Here is a 19,860-nt window from a genome sequence, read left to right as displayed (position 1 = left end):
CCGGAGCGGACGGAGCGCTATTATGTGGGCGTGGCGAAGCGATGTGGGCGTGGCCTCCCGGCCCGTCGCGCTCCCCGATTGGCTGCGCCGCGCCGCCCTCGCGCCCGCTCTTTGTGCGGCCCCGGCGCCCGTCGAGAGTGGGCGGGGAGACCCCGTGCGAGGCGCGCCGCCATCTTGGCTGCGGGGGTGATGGGGGCGCAGCGGAGCCGCGTCTGAGGGAGCAGCGAGCGGGCCCAGCGCAGCCGCCACCGCCCCACACGCACACAGACCCGCACACCGACCCGCGCACCGCGCCCCGGGACGCGCACCGCCCGAGCCCCGAGCCCCGAGCACAGGTACGGCGGCCCGGGGAGGGGCGGCCGCCCCGCCGGCCAGGCCTGCAGCGCCAGGCCCTGAGGGGCCGGGCGGGGCCCGGCGGGGATCGCGGCCTCCCCGAGGCCTTCCCGGGGCCTTCCTCGGGTGTCCCCGAGCCGGGCGGGCCGCGGGGAGGGGAAGGGAGGGCAGGGGCGGCCGGGCAGGGCTGGATAGGCCGCTCCGCGCCCCCGGGAGCGCCGCCCGGGTCCCCCGCACACACCCGAGGTCGGTGTGTGTTGATGTGTGTTTGTGTGTGCTGATGTGTGTGTTTATGTGTGTTGATGTGTGTCTGTGTGTGCTGATGTGTGTGTTTATGTGTGCTCATGTGTGTTGCTGTATGTCTGCGTGTGTTTATGTGTGCTCATGTGTGTTGCTGTATGTCTGCGTGTGTTTATGTGTGCTCATGTGTGTTGCTGTATGTCTGCGTGTGTTAATGTGTGTTATGTGTGTTGATGTGTGTCTGTATGTTTATGTGTGTGTGCTGATGTGTGTCTGTGTGTGTCTGTGTGTGCTGATGTGTGTCTGTATGTGCTGGTGTGTGTCTGTGTGCTTATGTGTGTCTGTCTGTGTGTCTGTCTGTGTGTGTGTCTGTGTGTGTGTGTGTCTGTCTGTGTGTGTGTCTGTGTGTCTGTCTGTGTGTCTCTGTGTGTGTTTCTGTGTGTTGATGTGTGTCTGTGTGTGTTGATGTGTGTGTGTTTCTGTGTGTGTCTGTGTGTCTGTCTGTCTGTCTCTGTGTGTGTCTTTGTGTCTGTCTGTCTGTCTCTGTGTGTGTCTGTGTGTTTCTGTGTGTTGATGTGTGTCTGTGTGTCTCTGTGTGTGTCTCTGTGTGTGTCTCTGTGTGTGTCTCTGTGTGTGTCTCTGTGTGTGTCTCTGTGTGTGTCTCTGTGTGTGTCTCTGTGTGTCTCTGTGTGTGTCTGTGTGTTGATGTGTGTTGATGTGTGTCTGTCTGTCTCTGTCTCTGTCTGTGTGTTTCTGTGTGTGTCTGTGTGTTTCTGTGTGTGTCTGTGTGTGTCTGTCTCTGTGTGTGTCTGTGTGTCTCTGTGTGTGCCCACCTGACCAACTGTTGCGGTCGGGCGTGCAGGGCCGTGTCACGCTCCCTGCGGTCGCTGCAGCGTTATCTGTGCTTTGGGTTGTTCCATCGGCCTGTGCTGGCGTGAACTTTGATAGAAAAGTAACTTTGAGGGCTGGGGGAAAAGCCACTTCCGATTGGAGAAAGCAACGAGGGCGTTCCGGTCTCGTTCTCGCTTTCCTTTTGTTCGGGCCGAGCAGCAGAGAGAAATTCCGTTCCTGTGTTTGTGTTTGCTGCACTCCTGGGGCTGTAACACCCCTGGGGAGCTTTGTCTTGAGCTGGAGTTGCCCTGACTGAGCCCTGCACCAAGGCCAGAAAAGGGGGGGGTCTGCACTGGGGGCTCTGTGGCTCTGGGGGTCACTTGGTGTGGCCTTTGCTCTCCAGGCCTCCGACTCGGGGCCTGTGTTGGACATTTATTCAGTTTACAGAACCCCTTTGTGGACAGATTCACTCAGCCTGACTGTTCTAAGCTGTTTCAAACCCCACGTCACCATAACTTTTCCAATAGCCAGATACTTTCCTCTGGAATGCACTGGCCTTGGGATTGATTCCTGCCTTGGTTTGGTGTGAGGTCTCTTGGGGTTGAGATTGGAAAGTATAAATCTGAGTGGAAGGAAGAAGCTCCTATTTTCCTCTTCCATTTTATGAATAACAAAAAAAGAGGAGTTATTGTGAAGGGCAGCAGTTTGGAAACAAACCTGTTCTACTGGAGATACTGGGATTTAAAATGTAAATAATATTTTAAAACGACTTGCTCACTCTTGTGCATCTGCTGGAACCTGCCTGTGATTGGTTCTGATTTGCTGTATCTCCCTGAAGCTGGAGGTAGATCTTAGTTAATTTTGCTCTAAAATGACTGTGGCTCGTGTTTTCCAAGGTGATGATTCCAGAGGGTTGTTGTGATCTGTGGGAATGACAGCAGAGTTCTCCTGGTGTCTGTGTGTGCTGTCCCAGAGTTACCTCATCCCTCTGGACTTTGGTTCTCCTGCTGGGAACTGACACGGGCTCCAGGTTGGGCTGCTCTGTAGGAGGAGGAAAATGGGATAAGGGGGATATAGAAGTGGATAAAGGGTGGCTGAGAGGATGGAGATGGGAGAAAGTGCTGGCGAGGACAGGTATGCAACGATCTGGGTGTGGTCAGGGAGAACTGGGGCGGGCACTGAGAAATGCAGGAAGTTTGGGAAACAAAATGGAGTGGCCTAATGGAGCAGGATGTGAAACGGTGAGGAGGATAAACCAGCTGTGTGTGTGCTGGGGGACATCAGAAAGTGACTGTAGTGTGATGTGTGGCTTGGGTTTAAAATAAAGACAGAATTGTCCTGTGGGAAGGAGAGGAGAAGGCCTGGGAAGCCTTTGGAAATCCTCCCTGGGCCTCAGGCTGGGTCAGGCTGGTTTGCATGGTTAAGGAATTTGTCCAGTGCATTTCCTGAGGAACAGCCTGGAAAGGGCTGGGGGGCTGAGCCCCAGAGCCTGCAGGGTGTGTGGGAACAAGGAGGAAATGCAGAGGGATCTTGGATAGATCAGAGCCCTGCTGGGCTGCTCTCTGCTCAGCCAGTCCAGCCACACTCCCTGTCTGCTCATGGGATGCTGGGATGAAATCCTGGTGGGGGAAGCTGGAGAAGCTGCTCCTGGACGAGCTGAGGGATGGTGAGGAACTGGCCAGCAACAAGTGGTGTTGTCAGGCAGGTGTGGAGGCTGCAGCAGGCTCTGAGACTGCCCAGGCATCAGGCCCAGCAGGGCTTTGTAAAGCCAAGCCTGCCAAAGTAAACCAGCAGGGCAGGGCAGGGCAGCTGTGGGGCATCCCCTTCAGTGGGGCTGAGAGGCTGGTGTGGGGCAGGGAGACCTCGGTGTGAGGAAGTCAGAGAACCACAGTGGAACTGAACTGTAACAGACCTCGTGCTTCTTTGGACAAGAGACCTGTGGGAATTCCCTGCTTGGGGAATTCACTGGTAACAGGACTGTCAAACCTTCCAGTTTGCTGTGACCAGGAGTGACAGACTATTCCTGAAGGAAGGGACCACCTGGAGCACATTGGTTTGTGTGTTTGCCAAAAGTCTTCAGCAGGGCAGAAGTGCCATTTGGAATGGATACAATCCTGCCTCTCCACAGCTCTTCCCCCTTACCCAGCTCAGTGTTCCCTGGTCATTCACAGCCAAGGAAATCTGCAGCTCAACTGTGAGATCCTTTCCTGTTGCACCTCCCTGAGGAATGATGGGAAGAACACCTGGAAGGCTGATGGAATACAAAATGCCTCTTGCTTAGAGGAGCTCCTAGTGTGGGTTTGTGGGGACCCTGTGACAACAGGGCAGTGCTGAGAGTGCAGGTGACAGCTGTCCCCACAGGTGCCATCCCTGCCCACCAGCTGCAGTGGCACATCAGACCTGGGCATTGCAGGCTCTGCTCTCTTCTCATAACAGACCTGCTGCTTGCTGAGCATTCAAACGTGGCATTTCTCTGTGCAAATGGTACCCAGGCAGGAGTTCAAACTGCCTGTGTCCTTGAGCTGAGCCAGAAGGAGCTGCCTGGGGCTCACCAAGGCTGCTGTGACTCTGGTATTTACAGTTCTGGTGTGTGATAAGGAGTGTGTGCCTGGAACAGCCTTGTCTTGGGGGGGATGGATGTACCTGATCCTTGAAATAAGTGAGATTCCCAAATACCTGGGCAGTGCCTGTTGATTAGAGGAGGAAATGGAGATGGACCAGGATCTCATTAAGGTCATCTTTAACTTTCTATTAAAAAAAAAAGCCTCTAAGGGAGCAGTTGATGCATGGGAAATGGATGATGGTGCCAGTGCTCACTGTGAAATTCCCAGTCTTGACTGTAATACAGGAATGAGCTGTGCAGGCTTGGAAATGCCATAAATCTGTGCATGGTGAGCCATGAGCCCTGGCTGGTGGCCATGCTGGGCTAATGCCCTGAGCTCCTGGGAGGTGCTGCTCTGAGAGGGGAGCCAGACCTTGCTCTGGGCTGGCAGCCTTTGCAGAGCAGGCAGGGCAGGTAGGCCGAGCTGCCAGACTAAACTTCTGCTTTCTGTTAACAGTAAATTCATGGCTGGGTAACTTTGCTGTCTCAGTGCCAGCAGTGCCAAGGCTGAGCTGGGCATGTTTATGGCAGGTCTTGCCCTCCCAGCTCACCCAGGAGGAAACCCCCAACTCCCATATTGGGGTTGTTGAGGTTCCCATGTGTGAGGGGGAGGCAGAGCTCCAGTTCCTGCAGTCAGTGATGATTTAACGTGTAGGAACCCCCTGCACTGACACGGAGCTGATAGTTCAGTGTTTACTGACTCCCCTTGTGCCCTGGCCTTGTCTGGACTTCCTCCTTCAGCTGCAGCCAGTGCTGAGCTGTCAGTTCTCCAGGGTTCACTTCTGTCTTCAGTTTGTTCATTTATTTTTGCCTTCAGCACAGAGTCCTGCTGGAATATCTCTTTTATTCCAAGATCTGAGTACAGTTTGAATTCCTGCTAATCCTTACTGGAATTCAAGTGTTTGAACGTTTGTTACTTGGTTGTTCTGATATTGCCTCAGATTTTTTTTTGGTTTTTTTAAGAAGTCATCTGTTCTCCAGGAAGATTCCTGACCTTTACTACTGATTTGGAGTATTTCAGAATCTTTCTTGTAATGTGACCCTTGGAATAAATGTAATACCAGTACCCAAGTGTTGCTTTATTTGTCAGTTTAACTCCAGAAATTGTGTTTAGAATTAATATCTATGTTTCTGTGTCAAACACAGTGACTTCTGCAGCAACTCTGGTGTTTGAGAGAAGGTCCAGACTCCTCCTCTGAGTGGATTTCTCTGTGATTTTGCTGTTAGTGATCTTGTTTTAAGCCATGGGCACAGTGAGTGGCTCTGCCGTGTGCAGGGTGTGGTATCTCCCACCTGCATTATTGCCCTGATGTCACTGCAACAGCCAGGGTGGAGTTCAAACAATGAGATGGGCCTTGAACTGAGTCCTCCCTTCCCACCCGTTTCCCAACAGAATTTGTTGCCAGGCACAGACTTTGGGGTTTTCTGTCACTTCCAAGTGGGAGCTGATTTTGATGCAAGTGTTGGAAAGCAGTGGCAGTTCCTTTTGTATTGAAATAGCACAGTTAGACTTGTTTCCTTGAGGGGTATAATGAAAAGGGACATATCTCAGTCTGGCAAATAAACAGAGATAACAGACCCTCCTCAGTGCAGTTTGTGAGGCCTGCACAGAGTTCCCAGCTGGTCCAGACGTACCTGGAGAGTCCTGCCCACCTTGCAGGGATGCAGCTTGGACAGCAGGATGTGTTCCCTTGGCATTCCTTGGCCTCTGGTGGGCAGGGAGAGAGAGGGCACCCAGGTTTCTGCATTCCCTTGGCATTCCTTGGCCTCTGGAGTTGTGCAGGAAGGGAGGGCACCCAGGTTTCTGCATTCCCTTGGCATTCCTTGGCCTCTGGAGTTGTGCAGGGAGAGAGAGCCCCCAGGTTTCTGCATTCCCTTGGCATTCCTTGGCCTCTGGAGTTGTGCAGGAAGGGAGGGCACCCAGGTTTCTGCATTCCCTTGGCATTCCTTGGCCTCTGGAGTTGTGCAGGAAGGGAGAGTCCCCAGACTTCTCCAGGACAGAGTTTATGGCCACAGGAGTGCTGGTTCCCTGGCGTGGTGCTGGTTGGTTTGGTGGGTTTTTGACCAGCAATAAGTTATTAGATGCTCCACTTCTGGGAATCAGAGAGCTCAGTGTCAGGGGGTCAAAGATGCCCAGTTTGAACATTCCTTTCTGGGATGTGCTGGAGGAGAGAACAGAATATGTGAAGATGGTTGGGAAACTTGAAGTCCTGGATGTTTCCACAGTGACACGTTCATTTGGAATTCTCTGTTGTTCCTTTATTTGAAAATAATCAGTGCATGTAGCAAAGAGAATGTAGCTCTGGAATCCTCCAAGAGATGAGGCAGCCAAGCTGCTGGCCTGCCTGCTGAGTTACTGTCCAAAATTGTCTCTAGTTTGCTGTCTGGGAGCAAACTTGGGTTACTGGAACAGTGTGTCTGTTGTGGGACTTGGTGTGGCTGCTTTGGCAGTGCCTGGGGTGGAAGGAGCTCAGTGTTTCCAGGCAGGAGGAGAGGCAGGAGCAGGTCAGAGCCTGGCACTCCCAAACCCCCTGGAGCTGCTGCTGGAGTAGCTCCCCCTGATCAGGTGTTTGCCTTCCCTCTGTGCTGTGCAGCCAGGGCTGTGGCTGTGCTGGAGCTTTGGTTCCCTTTCCCAGGACTGCCCTGTGCTGGGAGGGATTAACTGTGGTCAAGAAACAGGACTTTGCTTCTGAGAGAGTCCCAGGCCTGTAAGCTTTGCCCTGTTGTTATTTCTGCCCACTGTTGGTTTCCTTGGCCATGTGGAGGACACATGACTGAATGAAAATCTTTCTGGGCTCCAGGAGTGCTCTTGTAAAGAGTGCCATGTGTTTCCAGAGGCTGGCTGGCTGCCACACAGGGGCAGGAAGGGAAATGGTGGATTCCTGGCAGGAGTTTTCCTCTTGCTCCACTGCTCACAGTGTAGCTGAACTTAAAGCCTGTGATAAAAGTGGGCATTTCTCACCCTTTGTGTTACCTGGCAATACCTGGGGTTAGAGATGGGTGGTCTTGGTTAACTGACATCTCTCAGCTTGGACTCCTGACAGATTGACTCAGCTGAAGTTCTAGTTCCCTCTGCATTTAGGAAAGCACAGGAGAACTCTGGAATATGAGAGTTATTTATCCCAACTTAATCTTGAGTGCCTTTTAAAAAAGAGAAACTGCTCAGCCCTGCCGTGGCCCTGCCATGCTGACAAAGCCACAGCCCTGCTGACCAACTTCCTGAACATCTGATTTGTGGCTTGCACTGCTTTTCTGCCCTGGAAGGAGCACTCCAGGCCCAGGCCAGGCTGCTGCAGCTTTCTCAGAGATGCCTGGCCCTTGGGTGCAAACTGCACCATTTCCTTTGTTCCTGCTGCACGTCTCAGAGTCTGATGTAACAGTTCCAACTTGCTGGATTTGTTAAACCTCTCCAGATTTTTGTGCTGGAGTCAGGTTTTATTTTCAGTTCATTCATCAGCTGTTTGGGGAGAGTGCTGCTCTCTCAGGGGCTGAGAGCAGGGAGGGACTGAGCTTTTCAGCAGCTTTAAGTCTTTCTGGATAAAACTGGTAAAGTATCAGAGCATTTTTCTACTTGGGGGTTCGAAGCAAAGGGTGGGGGAGCTTTGCTGGTGTCTGTGGCACTAATTCAGTGACTGGGGAGCTGCAGGAACCTGAACTGGGACTGAAAGGGTGGCTGGGGGGAGAGGAAGGGGTTTTGTTGGCCCAAATGAACTCAGTTGGATGGATCAGTCAGGTTTGGTGCACAAGCCCCAGTTCTGATGTGTTCTCTGTTTCTCTGTTTCAGTGCCACGATGGCAACTGCACCTTACAACTATTCCTACATCTTTAAGTACATCATTATTGGTGAGTACCCCGGGGCTGAGGGGCTGTGGCTGGGGGGGAAATTGGAAAAAAATGGGTGGGAGTCAGCACAGCTGGATGTTGTGTTGATCCAAGTTTTCTGGAGCACTTTGCATCCTGAACCTCAAAGGTTGTAGAATTTGTGTTGAAGGCCCAAGTGCTGATTGGAACCCATTGCATGAGGCTCATAAACCTCTGCCAGGCTCTGGGTCTGTGTTTAAATGTTGCCTTTTGCTGCAGCTTCCTTGGCTGTGTAGAGACAGGGACTTGATTGCATTTATTACTATCCTGGAAGAACTGGTCTTGCTGTTAATTGTTTAATTGTTAATGACCTTGTGGAGGTGTAAACAATCTGCAGAGTTACTGTAGAGGCTTGTAAGGCTGTTGTGGAGCCTCAGCCTCTTACATTTGGTTCTTAAAACATCTTCCTGTGTCTCACTCTTGGCACTGTGGAACAGTGAGATTTATTGTGGAAGGGAAGGGATTTACTGGGGTGTTCTGGGTGGTTGGCAATATTTTTGATGTTCTTACCAGTAACTGCAGTAATACAAGTGTATTTACAGTTCAGATTCTTACAGATGTAAATTCTATAACCTTGTGAAATACAGTTGTAAAGTCAGTAACAGAAATTAAGTTATTTTTTCAGTGTTCTGCTCCACCCTTGCTTGCAGCCCTGTGCCTGTGGTGCAAATCCTGATGAAATTAAGGACTGTGAGCAGGGACAGGGCACTGCCCACCTGACCTGGGGAGGGAAGGGAAGGGCTGCCTGTCCCACCATTTGTTGTGTGGCTCTTGCTGCAACACTGATGTGACTGTTCTCTCTAACAGGGGACATGGGTGTAGGAAAGTCCTGTTTGCTCCATCAATTCACAGAAAAGAAGTGTGAGTATTGCAGCTCCCAGGGCTTGCTCTGTCTCCTCACCCTCTTTCCTCCCTGTTTGCCTCCACCTTGCATGAGCTGCCTTTGGTGTCTGACTCTGTTTGGGTTGTGCTGGCTCAGGCTGAGATTGGGCTGCTGCAGGTGGAGAAACAAAGTGTTGGTGTAGCTGTGGCCCAACCTGCTCCCTGTGAGGACCAGATCTGTTCTTACAGCTTTGCTGTGGAGTTTGGGACAGAGCAAAGTGAAATCTGTCTGAAATCTGCATGTTTTCAGTATTGGTGTTGCTTGATCCCAAGCACTTGGAGTTTTTAGTGCTGTTAAGGAGTTCAAAGGGAAAAAAGGGATTAATTTTGCTTCAGACTCCTTGTTTGCAGCCTGAGTCAGCACTGCCCCTCCTGCAGTGTGGTCAGGACACTGGGCCTGCCTCAGGTTTGCTGCAGTGTCACCCTGAGCTCAGAATTACCCCCAGAGTGTTCTTTCTGTGCTCCCAGAGCTGTTCCCTCACTCTGTGGGGCTTTTCAGGGATTTACCAGGACAAGTCAGTCCTCCCCATGTGCTGCTCAAATGTGGTAACAAGTGGGTGGGAGCTGCAGTGTAAAATACTTGTTTTCTGGTACAAATTGGGTTTTCTGGCTGTTGCTTTTAATTCCAATGCAGGATCAGCCAATTAGTTCAGTGTGGTCACAGTCTCAGTGAGGATGTGTCTTGTTTTCAGTCTGCCAAACACTCTGCTGTGAGACTGTCACTGACTGTGGGGAGCCTGAGCAGCTCCTCACCCCTTCTGGATGGTCTTGGTCTTTCCTGAAGACGAGCTCATTAACATGAGTTTTTCCTGACTAGAAAGATGCTTTTTTGGGTTTGCTTTGCTGTGTTTAGAGCTCCTTGTGCAACTGGCATTTCCTGAGGGCAGTCATGTTGTTGCCGTGTCTGAACCAACTTGGGTGTTTGTTTCTGAAGATGATACAGACTTTTTAACTGTATCTGTCTGGTAATTCCCTACAAGTACCTTCTCCTACTGCATTAAAATAGTTTCTGCAAGGCTAGACTGGCAGTCAGCTGACTTGATACCTTCTGATGTGTGTGGCCAAACAGCAGCAGAGAAGGCAAGGACTTTATAGCTGTTCTTAAACTAACAGCAGCTCAGGAAATTCAGCATTTTGTTTCTGATTAGTGATACAGTTTGGGAACTGTAGCTGTAAAAATGCTTTCTTAGAGACTGAAAATACACTAAAGATAACTGAAAACTGGTGATAGCCATGTCTTTGCAGCAAGGAAACTTTGTGCTACAGAGATCTGACCTTTGCTCTTTTCTCATGGCAGTTATGGCAGACTGTCCCCACACAATTGGTGTTGAATTTGGCACAAGAATAATTGAAGTTAGTGGCCAAAAAATTAAACTACAGATTTGGGATACAGCAGGACAAGAGAGATTCAGGGCTGTCACACGAAGCTACTACAGAGGAGCAGCAGGAGCTCTCATGGTCTACGACATCACCAGGTAAGGGCAGGAGCTCTGGGTGGGCTCTGATGTCACAGCTTGGCTGTTCTGCCTGCTCTGTCCCCGTGGCTTGAAGGGCTCTGTGTGTGTCTGGATGATCAGTGTCTTCTTGTTTGATGCTCACCACACTTTATCTAAATACTGAAGAGCTGCAAATGAACCATAAGGAGTGGCAGGAGCTGCTTTTCTTGGAAGGTGCCACTGCTGACTGGCCTGAGGATCTTCCCATTTCAGGCCACAACCACCTGTGCTGAGGCTTTTCTAAAGAACTGGCTTTGCCCTTAAAATCTTGTGTCCAGCCCATGGGTTTGTGTCTCCTGGGAGCCCTGGGCACTGCTCTCAGCTGGCAGAGTGTGTTGGATGTGGGCACAGCCCTGGGAATGTGCAGGGAGAGCAGGGCCCTGCTGCCCTGGGCCTGCCCTGGGCCATCCTGCCTTCCTTGAGGGCAAACCTAAAGGTGCTGCTGGAACAGGAATCCAGCAGGTGCCACCTGAGACCCTTTTGTTTCACTCTCTCTATCTCCCTCTGGGGCTGTTCTTGATGCTCCTCGAGCACCTCTTTGTTTCTTCCTGCCCATGTAGGTGCATTTCCTGTTTGTGTAAGCCTTGAGTGAAACACCATCTGCAGGTTGTTACCCAAGTGCTGTCCCAGTGCTGGGTGTTCTGTGAGAGTGACAGGAACCCCTGAGGGTGCTCAGTGCAGAGCAGCAGAAACCTGTGTGTGTGCAGGCAGTGCCAGAATGGGACCTGCTCTGGTTTCCACACATGTTGTAAGAGCTGCTCCAGGGGCTTAAAGTTGACTTGAACTTGTGGTCTGAGCCCAAACTGCTGCTTTGTGTGTCTGGAGGTGTGGGGAAGAATGGGGTGCTGGTTTGGGTGTTTGGTGGGTGCTGACTGTGCTGCTGGCACTGAATATTGTGTAAATGCTGAGGCTAAACCTGTGCTCGTTGGTTCTTTGCAGAAGAAGTACATATAATCACTTAAGCAGCTGGCTGACAGATGCAAGGAACCTCACCAATCCAAATACTGTAAGTTGGGCTGTGTTTACCTGGCAGGGATTGCTGATCCTCAGCAAGAGGGGGAGGCTCAGGCCAAGCACCTGCCCTGGGCTCTGCAGTGGCTGCCTCTGTCCCCTCCACTCTTGTGTCCCGTGTGCCCCCCTTGCTTCCCTCCCTGCAGCTGCAGCTCAGGGGGCTCCTTTTGAAAGCCTTGTTGTGCCACTCACCTGCCAGGGGCTGTTTGAAGCAGCTGCAGATAAATTGAGATGAAATCTGGACCAGCTCTAACTTTGTTACTCCTTCTTGCCCTGGGAGTGAGGAGGTGAATGCTCTCTGGTCTTGGGCTGCAATGGGAACTGGATCTTCAGCAAAAGCTGGCCAGGACTTCCAGAGGGATGGGGAGGGAGGTTCTTCTGTGTCTCTCTGACCACACCACAGAACTCTTGTCCTTCAGCCTTTTCCTGAATGCCCCTAAAATCCTTGAGCACCAGACTGATGGGAAGACTCTGCTGTGATGGAAGAAAACTAAAGATTCTGTCTGGATTAGCAGATGGTTGAACAGATACAAGATGTGGCTCAGGGTCCAGCTCATGAATAAAGAGCAACACCACTGCTTTCTAGGACCTTGTCTCCTGAGGACAGCCTGGAGTGCTGGAAGGTGCTTTAGGAACAGCTGGAATGCTGTTCCTGCCCTCCCAGAGTGGGGAATGCCAGGGCTGGGCTCTCCTGGAGGAGCGTGGCCTCTGCAGATGATCTTGCTCTGCATGTTTCCTTCCTGCTTTTTTAGTCTTATTAGCAAAGAGCATGGCAGTGAAAAGGCTCCTGAGCTTTTTCCCAGACTAACTCTGTCTCTCCCAACCCAGGTGATAATCCTCATAGGAAACAAAGCAGACCTGGAAGCACAGAGGGATGTTACATATGAAGAAGCCAAACAATTTGCTGAAGAAAATGGTGTGTTTTTTCTCTTGAGCTGGTACATTTCCTACGAGATAGTGACGTTAAAGTGAATCCTGAGCATTGATAGCTGCAAACTTACCCTTGCAGAGTGATGGAGTTGTATGTACAAGCTCCTGCTGTGCCTTGGACAGTCTGGCTTGGTGCTGACTGTGCTGAGCTCCAGCAATCGGCTTGTGCTGATGCCTTAACGTAGTCATAAGATGTTGTTTAGTACTAAAACAGTGTCTTGCCTGTGATCTGAAGGTCACAGTGTGTCTGGCTGGGCTCTTGGAGGTGAGTTGTGCACTGACTGTTGAACCTCTGTTTCTGCACAGGTTTGTTGTTCCTCGAAGCGAGTGCGAAAACGTAAGTGCCTTTTGTCTGCCCCAACCACTCAGGGTGATCTGTTGGACGGGGTGTGTTGGTTCTGACCAAGTACAGCCATGGAGGGGGCAGAGGAGGGGTTTGCAAGTGCATAAGAAAGCAAACAAATGTTTTTGAGCTCCCTTGGAGGGTGAGGTGTGTTCAACAGCTTTGACTTGAAGGTAACTTGGGATTAGAACTCTGGCTACATTTCAGGCAAACACTGGCTGAGTTCAAACAGACTAATTTGATTTTCAGGCCTTATTTGAGCGTGGAATGGGTAGGTGTGGGTCAGAGGTTCCCAGCTGGAAGCTCCTTCCCTCAGGTGCTCCAGGCTGTAATGTTTGTTCTGTAGAGAGTGGCCAGTCCCTTGGTCACCAGGGAATTGCTGTGCTGTGTGCCAGGGGAGAGAAACTTTGCAGCTGTGTGCCAGGGCAGCAGCTCTCCAGCTGTATCCCAGGGGAAACTTTGCAGCTGTGTGCCAGGGGAGAGAAACTTTCAAGCTGTGTCATAAGGAGCAGCTCTCCAGCTGTGCCAGGGCCGCAGGTCTCAGGGCCACCAGGCACTGTGGCTCCCCCTGGCACCTGTCAGAGTGGCACTTGTGTGCACAGTGGCTGCCCTGGCAGGGCTGTGCTGTGCTGGTGGCTCAACACAACACCTTGGTTGGTTGTTGCTGCTCAGTGTTGTGGCACAGCTCCTTGCTGGGCAGTGTAGCTTATCCTGGTGAACTGTTCAACTTCATCTTTACCATCTCACAGACTGTTCTGAGTTGGAAGGGACCCACAAGGATCTTAGAGTCCAACGCTTAAGTCAATGGCCCTCTTAAGTCAGGGGATTGAACCCCTGACCTGGGCATTATTACAACCAAGTTTTAACCAACTGAGCCAATCTCAGGCTCAAGTGGGCGCTGGGCTGTGCCTGGGTGGGGTGTGGAGCCGTGGCAGAGCCGGGCAGTGCTGGCAGTGGCCGTGCTGTGCCATGTTGTGCCGAGCCGCCGCGGTGACCATGCCGTGCCATGCCGAGCCGCCGCGGTGACCGAGCCGAGCCGTGCCGAGCCGCCGCGGTGACCGTGCCGAGCCGCCACGGTGACCGAGCCGAGCCGCCGCGGTGACCGAGCCGAGCCATCGCGGTGACCGAGCCGAGCCGTGCCGAGCCGCCGCGGTGACCGTGCCGAGCCACCGCGGTGACCAAGCCAAGCCGTCGTGGTGACCGTGCCACTCTCTTGCAGCGGCGAGAACGTGGAGGACGCCTTCCTGGAGGCCGCCAAGAAGATCTACCAGAACATCCAGGACGGGAGCCTGGACCTGAACGCGGCCGAGTCGGGCGTGCAGCACAAGCCGTCGGCGCCGCAGGGCGGGCGGCTAACGAGCGAACCGCAGCCGCAGAGGGAAGGCTGTGGCTGCTAGTGACCCCCTCAGGGCTCCTCCCCACACACCGTCTTCTGTACATCTTACTGGGTTTAATTCAAACTCTGAGATGAGTTTAACACAGTACTAAACTGCTAAACGACTTTAGATGTAATCAGGTTATCAAAGGCAAGTAGAGTAATAAAACCTCTCCTGCATGGTAAATCTAGAAGTTTTTTTTTTCCTTGATTGTCCTTGTGATAGTGTCACCGATACATAATTTAAACTGAGCACTGATGCTGGACTCCTGATTTTACACTTTTGCAGGGCTTTTGTCTTGTATGGTTTAATTTTATGGTTCTTTGGCCTTTCTCCCCCACCTCTAACTGTTGGAGCTGTCCCTAGTACAGGCTGTTTTGCTGTGAAATGAAATGACTCTGATGGTAGCAAGGGCTCTGTAATGATGTGCTTTGTTGGAAGAATTCCCTGTGGGATGTGTTGGGGGTCGGGGTGGTGCAGGGAAGTGACCTGTCCATTCTTGTGCTCAATAGCTTTATGTCCTTTGTTTTGCCACTTTTCTCCTTTACATTTGTTAACAGAACGTAAATATGTATAAAATTTGAAGGAACTGAGCTAACAGTTAAATACATCCTGTGTATATGATTTTAATGAAGAAAACGATGCCTGGCATTAGAACAGTGTCAGAGACCCCTTTGTACAGTCTGAGCTCTCTGTGCCACCTGCCCTGGCAGCACAGCCCAGCCCAGCTGTGGCTCCCTGGTGGCATTCCTGGTGTCCCCATGGGTGTGGTGCTGGGGACACAGACACTAACACTAGTGGGATCTGTCTCATCTCTGCACTGTGGTCTATTCCCCTCTGCTTCTCTTGGCTATTCTGAGGCTCCAGCCATGGCTGGGGCTCTCGCACACCCCCTGCTCTCATACCTGTACCTGCAGGGGCTGAACTGGACAGCTGGAACACCGTGTGCTCTCTAGGGATTTTAACTGCTCTTGTATTTTTATCAGTCCTGTGTGAGGGGTTTTTAAGGGTTTTGCATCAAGCCTTCGAGCTCATCCTTCCTGGCATGTGAGGGGATGTCACATGGTGCCCCTGCACGGGTGGGTGTTGCTGCACTGCTGGGGGGCTTTACTGTGGCTCTGGGTGCAGCTCCACTGGGGGAACATCTCATGGTTTAAATATGGAGGGGTAAGTGCTTAACCACCCTAAGTTGTCCCACTTCAGGCTCAGTGCAGCATTTCAAATACAAAGTGGTCTTAAAATCCCTCTCTTGACACTAAACTCGACAATGTTCAGACTTGTAAGTAACCAGTGGTCCCAGAGTATTGTACAGTCACTGTTACATAAAAGCCAAAACTGGAATGTGCAGACAATAGGATTGGGTAACTTGTGCACTGTCCCTTTGTTTTGTCTGGTTAGTCCTTTTTTACCTCCTGTTCCTCAGTAGATGGGTTTGTTCAAGATCTCCAGCTCCTGCATCCTGCTTAACCCGAGGCTGCACCAGGGCTTGCCCAGGGACCACGACCTGCTGCTGGTGTGAAGTCAGTGTTGTCATGACTACAGCTTGTTGAGGTGCAATACCTGTACTCCCAGAGAATCTGCAGTAGGTCTGATTGTTTCTGTCACAGAAAGGATCTGTTTGGACTGCTGTACTCCTCATTTGATGTAACGATGCTATTAATCTAAATATTTGTAAATAAAGTACCTGTATCTAGATAAACCTCACTGCTGTGTGGTGCTTGCTGGGGGACCTCTGAGGGGTGAGAGCTCCTTCTAGTGCTGTTCTTTGTGCTCCACCTGGGCCTTAAGTGGTACAAACCACAGGGTTTCCAGGGGTCTGTCTCCCTCTCCCAGAGCTGTTCTTTAAGGAGAACAGGGCAGTGGTGTTTGTTCCCAGTGAACTGTGGCTGTTCTGGGTGATCCTGCATTGAAAAGGTTTATATTAATAATGTGGATGAGAAAGGGCAAGACTGACCCTGATTCCAGCTGTGCCCCTTCCAGCACGGTGCAGGATCAGGGGCAGCTGCAAGGGAAGGAACCCACAACCACCACCCCGTAAAAGCATCAATCACAAAAGTTTATTTTAAGGAAGTGCTCAAAAAATAAATGTATTTTAAACCTCCATGCATTTGGCAACAGGTCAAGGGACAACTCCAGCCTTGTAACAAGGTATGTTTAAGGTCAGAGCTGGGTGATAGCTGAGCACTTAGACAGGAGGTTGTTTTGGGCACATTTAAATACTCATTAAAATAGTTTTTTTCTTAAAAACAACTTATATACATAAACCTGTTCTTCAGTTGTACAAAACCTTCACAGTACAGTGCAGGCCCTGCAGCAGCTTTGGGAGTGGTGGCAAAGGCCTTGTCAAATGAGGCTCTCACACAGTGAGGTAGAGAAGTCTTCAGAGGGGGCACCTGAGGGCCCCTGTCCAAGCTGTGCATGTGCCCTGAGCTTTTTCAAGTAACATTTTTAACTTACACCATTAAAAAAGGACATTGCTGTGGAACCAGCTGTACCAGAGGTTCAGCCACAGGGCTGAACAGTTACTGAGCCAAAATGCTGTTCCTGAGGAGGGCAACAGCCTCATGTTTCACCTGGTCATCTCAGCAGAAGGTGCCCCAGGTCACAGGGGAGCTCCAGCAGCTCCTGCCCAGGCTCGTCCTGCACAACACACACCAAACCAAAGGGGACACCACGGATGATGGCTTGGGGAAGGGACACTGGCCCTGGGCCACTTGGCATTCTGGAACCAGGCTGAAGTTGTGTCTCACCTCTGGGCTCACCGAGAGAGGCCCTGGGAGCAGGAATGTGTGGTTGGAGAGCCCAACACGCTCCCAGGCCTGCTGGGGACCCCGGCAAGGCCTGGCAGAGGGGCCTGGGAAAAGCAGAAAAGTCTGAGTAATTAGTCTTCAATTAGCAGAGACATATTAGACTTTGTAAAAACAGGAAGAAACTGGATTTTAGAGAATAAAAGCTAAAAAACAGAATGCAAAGCACTCTGAGGAAAGCTCAGCCTTTTCAAACACATCAGCTACTGCCTGAGTAAGTGCAGGGTGTGCTCACCCAGGCTGAGGAACCCCTGCCCACCACCCAGAGAGAGCTGCTGCCCCCCAGCCCCGTACCTGGGCTCCTGCTGGGCTCAGGGTGCTGTGCAGGGCCGCCAGGGGAGGTGAGGCAGTGCTGCTGAGCAGCTGGTGCAGCGTGTCCAGCTGGCTCTGCAGGCTCCGCAGGCTCCCGGCCGTGCGGTGCTTTCCCCGGAGCAGAACCTCGGCTCGCTGGGCCAGGCAGCGCCGCAGCTGCGCCTGGGCGGGGACAGGGCAGTGTCACCGCGGGGCTGGGACACCAGGGCACCCCCAGGGACAGGGCAGCGTCACAGCGGGGCTGGGACAGGGCAGGGACAGCAGGGCACCCCCAGGGACAGGGCAGGGACAGCAGGGCATCCCCAGGGACAGCAGGGCACCCCCAGGGACAGGGCAGTGTCACAGTGGGGCTGGGACAGGGCAGGGACAGCACGGCACCCCCAGGGACAGGGCAGGGACAGCACGGCACCCCCAGGGACAGGGCAGGGACAGCACGGCACCCCCAGGGACAGGGCAGGGACAGCACGGCACCCCCAGGGACAGGGCAGTGTCACAGTGGGGCTGGGACAGGGCTGGGACAGCAGGGCACCCCCAGGGACAGGGCAGGGACAGCAGGGCATCCCCAGGGACAGCAGGGCACCCCCAGGGACAGGGCAGTGTCACAGTGGGGCTGGGACAGGGCAGGGACAGCAGGGCACCCCCAGGGACAGGGCAGTGTCACAGTGGGGCTGGGACAGGGCAGGGACAGCAGGGCACCCCCAGGGACAGGGCACGGACAGCAGGGCACCCCCAGGGACAGGGCAGTGTCACAGTGGGGCTGGGACAGGGCAGGGACAGCAGGGCACCCCCAGGGACAGGGCACGGACAGCAGGGCACCCCCAGGGACAGGGCAGGGACAGCAGGGCACCCCCAGGGACAGGGCAGGGACAGCAGGGCACCCCAGGGACAGGGCAGGGCTCGGACACCAGGGCACTTTCCACTGGACATGGACAGGACAGGGCTGTGACATCAGGGCACTTCCTCAGGGACAGGGAGAGGGGTGTGACACCAGGCACCTCCCCAGGCACAGGGATGTGACATCAGGGCACCTCTCCAGGGACATGGACACAGCTCTCTCACCAGGGGCACTACCCCCTGGGCACAGCACCAGGGCTGTTGGTCACACCAGGCAGGGGCATCTCCCACTCTCTTTAAAAGGTAATCTTGTTGGAATACTCCAAATTCCAATTAACTGCTATCTAAACCTCCTGCAACAGCCTGCAGTGCCAGGCTTTCAGTTCCCACCCAAAGCTCCTGTCCCTGGTCACTCCGGGGGGCTTTGGTGTGCCGGGCACAGACCTTGAGCCGGTCCTGGCGCTGCTGCAGCCGCTCCCGTAGGGCCTCTCCCCTCCACTGCTCGTCCTGTGGGAACAGCAGCGCCTGAGCAGGGCCCGGCCCGGCCCGCCCCGAGCGCGGCAGCCCCGGGGCAGCCCCAGCCCCTCTCACCGGGAGCAGGATGCTCTGCCCCAGGGACAGCAGCTCTGCGCCCCCAGCGGCCAAGGGGCTGCGCTCCCAGGCACCAGGGTCACACAACAGGCTGCCCTTGGCTTCCAGAGACGCTTCCAGATCCTCCAGAGGGTCTAGAGATGAGCTTGGACATTTAAACCCTGTCCTGATTTCATCTTCAACCTCCAGGTTAAGCAATGCTGCTGCACTCTCCATTTCCATCTGTCTCTCCTCCAGGTCTTCCTGGGTTCCAACCTGCAGCACAGAACAGTCTCAGCACTCTCTTACAAACATCAGCACTGCAGGGGAGTTTGGGATGGTCAGAAATCCCAAACCTCTGCCCAGGTGCTGCCCTAGTTCTGACATTAACTCTGCCAGGGAAGCCCCTTGGACAGGAACAGGCACAACTTGTTAAACCTGCCATGCTCTGAACCTTGCAGGGCCTTCCTCAACACTCCCCAGTTACCAACACAATACAAAAGTGGGGATTCCATCATTTTTCTGTTTTAAATAAACCCCAAACCTTCCCCCCTCAGCCAGGACTTACCTGCAGTTTTCTTTCAAGCTCCACCCTTTGCATTTTCTGTATTTCTTTCAGACTCAGGATTTGTTTTTCTGCTTCTCTCCTCTCTGACACCATCTGATCTTGGAGCTGCTTTAGCTCAGACTTGGAGACCTGCAGCTCTTTCTGAAGACACTTTATTTTTCTGTCTTTTTGCTGTAACTGGAATTCTCTTTCCGAGAGCTGTTGGTCTGTAATTGACATTTTTAAGAACAATCCTGATTAGCACAAACACAGCAGGTGTTTTTCAAAACACCAAGAAACCAAGAGAGATGACCAGAAGTATTTGCTGGTGCCATTACACTCAGCCCCCAGAGATGGCAACAATTACTTTGTGCAATGCCTTACTGCTTTTCCTGACACTTTCTTGCAGAGCTGCACATCTGGACTCCTCCTTTTCCAGCTTCCCAAGGCTCTCCTCTGCCAGCCTGACTCTTGCTATTGTCTGCTCCAGTTTCTGGTGTTGATCTGCAAGTTCCTTTTCCAAGAGGATTTTCTGATCCTTCACTTTAGCTGCACATTCTTCCAGTTTTTTTCCTTCATGCTCTGAACTTTGCTTGAGGTGTTGGAGAACCTGCCAGAAACCCCCACCCTGAGCTTGAACCAGCACCAGGGAGAACAAAAACTGCCTCTAAGAGACATTCTAGAAGTTAAAGCAGCACAAATTGGAAAGAACTCCAGTCTAACACTGACAAAACCAATTTTTCTTGCCCCCCTCATTGTCCCTCAGTTCTCCTTTTAACACTTTGCTGAAACTCCTCACCCAACCCAGGGTAATTTTGCTCAATTGTGATTAAACCTTAATTTTCATGGACAGCCAATGGGACTTACATAAAAATACCAGAGAGA

The 19,860-nt window shown here is 52.5% G+C and overlaps 2 protein-coding genes across 5 annotated transcripts in view; one reads left to right on the top strand and one right to left on the bottom strand.

Annotated features, from left to right (window-relative positions):
• Positions 1–135: 135 nt before the first annotated feature.
• RAB14 (RAB14, member RAS oncogene family) lies at positions 136–15,609 on the top strand. Its single transcript, XM_071574112.1, has 8 exons — positions 136–335; positions 7,791–7,849; positions 8,675–8,728; positions 10,047–10,224; positions 11,185–11,251; positions 12,085–12,172; positions 12,493–12,523; positions 13,749–15,609. The coding sequence occupies exons 2-8, from the start codon at positions 7,798–7,800 to the stop codon at positions 13,924–13,926; spliced, it is 648 nt and encodes a 215-aa protein (XP_071430213.1). The 5' UTR covers positions 136–335; positions 7,791–7,797; the 3' UTR covers positions 13,927–15,609.
• Positions 15,610–15,940: 331 nt separating this feature from the next.
• CNTRL (centriolin) overlaps positions 15,941–19,860 on the bottom strand; it is a 29,434-nt gene continuing 25,514 nt past the window's right edge. For all 4 annotated transcript variants that reach the window (XM_071574392.1, XM_071574394.1, XM_071574393.1 and 1 more), the window contains 6 exons: positions 19,360–19,585; positions 18,997–19,202; positions 18,450–18,704; positions 18,303–18,365; positions 17,007–17,186; positions 15,941–16,759 (listed from right to left, as the gene is read on the bottom strand). In XM_071574392.1, coding sequence (XP_071430493.1) covers positions 16,664–16,759; positions 17,007–17,186; positions 18,303–18,365; positions 18,450–18,704; positions 18,997–19,202; positions 19,360–19,585 — 1,026 coding nt within the window. In that variant the 3' untranslated portion in view covers positions 15,941–16,663. The remainder of the gene's footprint in view (positions 16,760–17,006; positions 17,187–18,302; positions 18,366–18,449; positions 18,705–18,996; positions 19,203–19,359; positions 19,586–19,860) is intronic.

This window comes from Pithys albifrons, chromosome 20 (genome assembly GCF_047495875.1).
Source record: "Pithys albifrons albifrons isolate INPA30051 chromosome 20, PitAlb_v1, whole genome shotgun sequence".
Lineage (NCBI taxonomy): Eukaryota > Metazoa > Chordata > Aves > Passeriformes > Thamnophilidae > Pithys > Pithys albifrons.
Note: the sequence above shows the minus strand (reverse complement) of the source record. Positions and strands in the feature narration are given on the sequence as shown.